The 7,607-nt window shown below is 39.6% G+C and overlaps 1 protein-coding gene across 1 annotated transcript; it reads right to left on the bottom strand.

The window, feature by feature from the left end:
- Positions 1–921: 921 nt before the first annotated feature.
- Positions 922–1,605, bottom strand: LOC124983638 (charged multivesicular body protein 2a-like). Its single transcript, XM_047551075.1, has one exon. The coding sequence runs from the start codon at positions 1,603–1,605 to the stop codon at positions 937–939; it is 669 nt and encodes a 222-aa protein (XP_047407031.1). The 3' UTR covers positions 922–936.
- Between the last annotated feature and the right edge of the window lie 6,002 nt (positions 1,606–7,607).

Raw genomic sequence — 7,607 nt, 5'->3', positions numbered from 1 at the left:
AAGCAGTTTTTTTGGTGGAGTTTTTTTTTTTTTTTTAATCTTCTAGGCATAGGATCATATATATCTTCTGCAAATAATGATATTTTACTTCTTCCTTTCCATTTTATATTTCCTTTGTTTCCTTCTCTTGCCTAGTTGCTCCAGCTAGAATTTCTATCACTATCTGAGATAGGGATGGTGAGGGTGAACATATTTTTCTTGTCCCAAATTTTAAAGGAAATACTTTCAGTTTTCCCTATTTACTATGAGGTTGGTTTTGGGTTTTTCATATGAAGCCTTAATGATGTTGAAGAAGGTTTCTTTTATCCCTCGTTTCTTCAGGTTTTTTTTTTTTTTTTAAATCATGAATGGGTGCTGAATTTTGTCAAAGGCCTTCTCTGTATCTATTGAGATTTCTAAGTGATTTTTGTCCTTGATTCTATTATTGTGATGAATTATAGCTATTGATTTGCATTATTAAACTGTTTTCGCATCTCTGGAATAAAACCAACTAGGTCTTGGCGAACAATCTTTTTAATATGTTATTAACACAATTTACTAATATTTTATTAAATATTTTTATATCTAAGTTCATGAGGGATATTGGTTTGTAGTTTCCCTTCCTTGATGTGAGATATTGGACTGTTTTTAAGGATGTTTTCATCTCTTGTTCAGGATGCTCCTTTCCCCTTGGTTTTTCTCATTAGTACTTCCTGATTGGGTTCAAAAGCCAGGACATCTCCTTCTTCCAGTCTATAGCCCAGCCATATTCTTTTTAGATAAAAATGCTTATGCTTTCTTCAAATTCATTTCCTCTAAGAAAATTTCTAAATTTCCCCAGTCCAGAAAAAGGACTTTCTTTTTTTTGGGGGGGGGAAGTGTCCAATTTTATTACAGAGGGGGCATGGTAAAACCCTAGGTATCTGTTCCCCCACATCCTCCATGGCAGTAGGGTGGTCAGTCCCTCCTTAGGTTCTTGAGTCTCTCTTCCAGATCTACATCTGCATCAGCCAGGGCTGAGGCTGTGGCCTCTGCCTTCTTCCCACCAGCAGCCACACTAAGTGAGCCTCCAGTGGAGGCGAGGTTTGAGAGCTCATCCGTCAGGCTTAGTCCCAGCTCATCCAGGACCTGGGACACAACAGCATCACTCTCCTCTTCATCCTCCTCGTCCCCCATGGCATCATCAATGGCATCATTCAACATCTCCTCCTTCATGTCCATGATCTCTGCCTGCCGCTCAAACTCCATCATGATCTTCTGGATCTGGGGCAATTTCAGCTGTCTGTTCATGGTGCCCATGGCCTTAGTGACACCCTTCATGGCCTGTGCCATTGAGTTGTTGGACTTCAGTGTCTGTATCTTGAGGGACACAGCTTGGATGTTGGCCCGCATCAATACAAACTTGCGCACATAGCGCCGGGTCCGCACCAGGTCTTTTGCCATGATGTGCACAGCATCCATCTGGCCCTGTTTGGCCATCTTTTTGATGTCTGCAATGATTTTCTTCTCCTGGGTCTCTAATTTCTGCTGCTCTCTGTCCAGTTCCCGCATGGCGCGGTTCAGGGCCTGCTGGTTGTGCCGTAGTAGCTCCTCTGGTGTCTTTAGGCGCCCAAACAACAGGTCCATGGTGGCTGGAGCCCGCTGGCGGGCCCGAGCTGGGCGGGGACTTGCTTCCGCTTCCGGGTCACGCGCCTCTGGCTCGGATCCCTGGCGTACCCACCAACGAAGGCCTCTCGGTTCTCTCTTTTTATTTCTTAATTAATATCTTTAGCCCTTTTTTAAATAGGTTACACTGGCCTTTGTAAGTGACCTCTACATACAAGTTATTTTTACATTTTGTAAAAATGTGAGTTAAAAATGTGAGGGCAAAAGGCTTGTCATGAACATCTTTATATTTCCTATAACATTTACTTGGTAATAGAAGGTGTATAATAAGCAATATAAGGAGTTGAAGTATAAACGCTTAATAATTTGTAAGAGGGATTAGTAAGATCCCAGGTAAAGCACCCTGTTTCTTCCAGATAAAACCAATCAGATTCTATTTTGTCTTGACTACTTTTGTAAATTGTGATGAAAAACAAAGCTATTTATTGTTTTTAAAAAATCTCAAGGAATCTATTTTATTGACTTAACAGGAAAAAGGGAACAGATTCAACCTCTCTTTGAGTTCCTTGGAGATATGGGACCATGTAGTTGCCTTGTTGACTACAACTTATAGCTGTGATAAGCTCTAGAATATTTTAAGTTTTCCCCCTGTGTAGAGAAATAGCCTATTTATAGAGAGCCTTAAAAAATAAGCAGAACAACCTCATCTTTGCCCTTCCTGCTCCTTCTCAGACCTCTCACACTGTGCTTTTTAGGCCTATGGGCAACACTTGCTAGATGTGTCTTCCTTTCCTAACTCCATGCAATTAAGTGGCTTTGATCTTCATCACACTTGAGAACAGCTTTTGAAAAGGTCAGTGGCGACTTCCTTTTTGTCAAAATCTCTCAGCAGCATTTGCAGTTGGTCACCTCTTCCTCTGAGTCCTGTGACTCCTGGCAGCCTTGGCTTTGACCTTGTTCTTCTCTAGTTTTTCTCCTAGGGGGAGGGGAGAATTAATTTGTTAAGCACAGGATCCTGTGCTGGGAACTTTCTCTGTGCCATTGTATTTGAGCCTATGGCAGCCCTTGGAGGCAGGGGCCATTGTTGTACACACTCACTGCAGTATGAATTTATTTTGCTTCCTTGGCTAATTATCTTATAGGTGGGGCTTGTGGGGCTCAGCTGGTTACAAGTTAATTGAGAGTGGACTCCACGCACTCCCCTGTTCCTCTGTTGCTCACAGTGTCCAATGCAGCAAATCTTCTCTGGCTTAATAAATATTTGTTGACTGTAGATGAAAGTGTTCCGACCTTGAAAAGGAAGACCAACATGAACATTGACCAGTTTTTTGTTTTTCGAAGTGCTAGTAGAGAGCAGGGAGCGGCACCATCGTGTATCATCTTAAAAGAAAAAGTAACTCATTCATAAGGAAATCACATTCCACATTTATCTAGAAACCCATTAGCCACCATCACATGTAGTCCAAGCAGGCCTCCTTCTGACCACAGGAGAACCCTCATCTGGAAGTGCCTGAACCCTGAGGTTTCTGAATTAGATCAGGGTGATTATATTTATTATCGACTCTGGGCAAATTAGTCCAGTTTCTGAATCAGATGCTGCTGAATTTGTACTTTCTGACACATAGATATTTTATCCCCTATTTCCATGTGAGATTAAGGCTGGCCGTGGTGAGGTGGAGTGTGGGGGCGGTGCTGGTAAAGTTAGTCCGTGTCACCCTCTCCATTTCCTCTTACAGTCCCTTTATCCCCTTTCAGTTCCTTCTTTCCCACCAGGTGCCTTAGGGTTTTTGCTTCCCCATTGACTTTCTTTGGCGTAGGGGAAGTGATGGGAACTTGCTTTTGCGTGTGTGTCTACTATGAAGCTCGCAGATGATTGGACATTCTTGAGTCATTGCTACATCTGGAGTCTCTTGGCAGTTTCATAAGGCAGCTTTTGCTATTTCTATATCACAGGGGTTGAAACTGAGGCTTTGAAAGGGTAGGAAACTTGTTTAACTCTCACAGCTTATACAGACAAAGGTGGGATTTGAAGCTTGACTTGACTCCAAAACATCTGGGTTCCTGATGTTGTACAAGGTTGTCTTCTCAGAAGGAAAGAGATGAGATAAAATGGTTTAACTGGTTTAACAGTTTTGTAGCTTATTGTAGAGAGAGCAATGCTTTTCTAATAAAGCCCCAGCAAACGTTTGCCATGGTTAACGGACTGAGGCATACAGGTGGAGGGGGCAGTATTTTGTCTGTTGATATGTGCGGCTGATTGGGGACAGCATCCTCTTGTGTTTACGGATGCTCCAATAGCATTGTAGCTGACCTCTTCAAATAAGGATTCTTGGCCACTTGTGCTCCATTACCTAGCCTTCAGCACTTAGACTTTTTCTTTTCTTTGATGGATGTTCTTTCATTAGTCCTGGGAAAATGAATTTAGTATGCTAAACCTTCCCTTATAATCAAAGGAAATGCCTACTTTAAAATAAGGAGTAAAACCCTCCCATCAGCACTAAGTTCACTGACCATGGGGATGTGTCCAGGATCCAGATGAATGCCGCTGCACTGCCTCATGTCACATGACTCAACTGTGACTCGCTTGATGCTGCCGAAAGGAGTTTAGAAGCTTCTGTGGGGCAAGGATCATGACTGGAACAGTGCCTAGTTCCTCATTATCCAAGGAAAATTTGTAGGTATACATCTCCCAATTTTAAAAGCTCTTGAAAATGAGGACACTTATAATATTTTTAAAATAATTTAGAGAACTGTGACTGGGTCTGGATCTTTGAAATAAACCTGAATCTCATGGTGATGATTTGTTTATTCTTACATTTAAATAAATTTAGATTAACTTTCTATACTTTGTACTTTAAGAAAACAAATCAAATGCTGATCATTCTTTTTTAGTCCTAATTTTCCTAATAAAAATCATGATTGATTAATTGACATTTAAATTTATGTATGACTGCTATAATTTTATCATAACAAGAGTGATTTTCTTTGTATTAAGGACTTTGTTGGTTTTCCTGAGGGCTCTTTTAAATTCTTTTTTATTCAATTCTTTCTTTTTTATTTTATTTTTTACTATGCCTGCTATATCAGCATTCTTACTGATTTCTACTCACTAATTTATTAATGTTAATCAATCTCTATCTGCTCCTATTTGGTGTGTTGGTGTGTGTGTGTGTGTGTGTGTGTGTGTGTGTGAGAGAGAGAGAGAGAGAGAGAGAGAGAGAGAGAGGAGAGAAAAGGAGGAGATCTAAAAATAATTCCCAACCTCACTTTCATCAACCACTGGAATTCAAAATTTTAAATTCAGAGTTCTGCTAGAAAATTCCTAATTATCTCTATTGTGATGCCTTTTAAAAGATCTGAGAGGTGGTGTAATTTTGATTCAAGGTGGGCTAAGGGAATGATAAGATTGAATGGCACTTAGGCTCCAGGCCTGTCCTATTGTTATATTATGCTTCTTAAGGAAGCAGGGGGTTCATTTAGCTTCCATTGACTTCACTACTATTATCTTTGTTTCTTTAAAACTGATTTATGTTCTATATGAATTTAACTTAATGGATAAGAATCAGTTTTTCTCCAAGTATTTTAGGCAAACAGAACAGGTTACTTAAACAAATAAAATAGGTTATTGGGAATGAACCAGCCTGCTTATTAATCTCTCCTTCCTCCCCTACTGACATACGTATGGCCACATATTTGTGGAGCATTATTTGCAAAGTATAAAGGCATTTCAAAGAGAGAAAAATACTTGCTTCTTCCTGTTTGCTGCTTTAAGATGCTGTTAAATATGTAAAACAAGATTTTTTTATTCCTTTTATTAAAGCTGAATGAGGGAATTTGGGTTAATTCTGTCTTACTTTCCACTGGATTGTCAGCTCCTTGATGGCAAAACTCGTCTTATTTTGTTCTGTGTCCCCAGGATCTGACATAGGACTCCCTTGAAGTCTGTTATATTTTTCTTTAATTGATGTAGAAATGAAGAACCTCACTTGGAAGGAAATTGTAAATGATTGTGATGGGAGTGAAGTGAGCTGTACTGACTCTGTGAGGACAGGAAATAAAACGGGGTTGACTGGTAGAAAGAAGCCAGGACAGAGGGCAGGTTCCCCGCGGTGTGTTATGAAAAGGGCAGAGGCCAGAGTGGATGGTTATTCCCCTGGAAAAGCAAGCAAGCTGGAACAGGCTGGCCTGAGCACATGCATGCCTGGAGTCTGTGAGCAGACTGCTAGTGACAGGCCATGACCAACCTATAAAGTCACTTTCCGTAGTGCTTCCCAATAGGAAATGACACTCTCTCAGCAAGTGTCAATATGATATTTAGTGATTAATACAAGGTGATGGCATCTCCTTAAAATGGAGATTTCCAATGACTATATAGGAAACTTCTAGTCACTAAGTGAAGAAGGCAAGGTTTTCTGGAAAACATGTGTTTGCTGAATGTATTCACATACCTGAGAAGGAATAAAATTAGACAGATGAGAAACTTCCTGAAAGGGCATATGCAGGCCTTGGATGAACCTCATTTCCTCCAAAAGATGCATGAAAACTGATGATTAGCATTCACTGTTTTGGGACGTGGCCATTTTTGGTTTGCTTCACTTAGTGGGAGTAGGGGAAAGTGATACTGTTGCTTTTGGGTTGGGTTCACTTGGTTACCAAGGTTGGGTTTCTCCTAGGCAGAACAATTAATTGAGCTCCAGATGGTCTGAGGGGGTCTGCCTCGATACAGCCACTGTGGCCAGAAGGACATTCTCAGATATTTCCCTCCACTTGCAATAATCCAGGAAACAGAAGTGAATTTTGATTTCAGTGAATCCAAACTTGATTAGCAAAGGAGATAGAAACCATGATGGAAGCATGAAGCCCCACTAAGGCCACACTCCTTCCTGAACATTGTTTTGATTGCCTCCTATTTGCTTTATTCATGTCATCTCTGTCTCTCCATCTCAGGGTACATAACTAAGATTTTGCTGTACTGGAACTTCATACATTATCTCATCATTATTAGAAAGCAACACTGACTTAGAAGTTCAGATAGTTGAAAGCTCTCTCTGAAGGGTGAGAAACTTAGCTTCCATTTCTCAGTGTTTCTGCTTCTCTGAAATAGGAAAGTTTGTAGGTCTTTGTTTCCTGGTGCCCATTTGTCTTTGTGTTTTTTTTTTTTTTTTTTTTTGTATTTTGCAAAATTGAGTCACTGAAACCTTTCCTATTTCACCACCCTCCAGACATTGTGTCATTATTAAGAAAAGAAACCGTTTTATTCTTTGTGGGTAGTCAGGAATCTAAATTATGAATCTCCATCACAGGACACTAGTTTGTGACTAGTGTCACAATAGCTGTTCTTAGAGTTGCCCTTTCACTCTTCAAGATGAGGAACTGTTGGGCCACTGAAGTTCACAAAAGATAAATCAATGCCAAGTTTCACTTAAATATATATGAAGAATGAATAAAGAGAAATTGTAACAGTATACCTTTTCAATTGGAAATTACTGAGGATTTAAAAAATATAGAGTGCTAAGAGTAAAACATCTATGAAAATGAGTTTGGATAGCTACTACATAAGGCAGTGCAGGCAGTTGCAGGAAATAGCAACTCCCCTGTGTTGACCACAGAGTCAGCCTGATCTTCAAAATTTCTTTTAAATTCAGGAAAGAACTCCTTTTACCAAGTAAGTAATTAAGCTTGACACAGGATCCATATACATGAAAGCAAATTTGTAATGTTTGAAGAAGTTTAGATGCACTGGGATTATCTTTGATATCACGTAACAAATTTATGAAATTTACCATGATAAATTTCACAAAGAGGTAAACTTATTATAGGAATTCTATATAATCTCAATTACTTTATAATTAGAGGCTAAAAAGACACAAGAAAGCTTGTGAACTTGAATTTTAGAAGAACTGAATTTTAATATTCTTCTTTGCTTTTTCTTTACTCTACATAACATTATGCAATAGCTTTGTTTACCTTAGGGTAAATGTTTAGTGGAGGTCTGTACAGGAGTACACAAGCCATGTCCACCA

Source organism: Sciurus carolinensis, chromosome 4, assembly GCF_902686445.1.
Source record: "Sciurus carolinensis chromosome 4, mSciCar1.2, whole genome shotgun sequence".
Classification (NCBI taxonomy): Eukaryota; Metazoa; Chordata; class Mammalia; order Rodentia; family Sciuridae; genus Sciurus; species Sciurus carolinensis.
The sequence above is the reverse complement of the archived record's forward strand: the minus strand, read 5'-3'. Positions and strand labels throughout refer to the sequence as shown.

Bases quoted from the DNA above. Each gene is read 5' to 3' on its own strand.
- LOC124983638 (XM_047551075.1), bottom strand. From the start codon at position 1,605: ATGGACCTGTTGTTTGGGCGCCTAAAGACACCAGAGGAGCTACTACGG.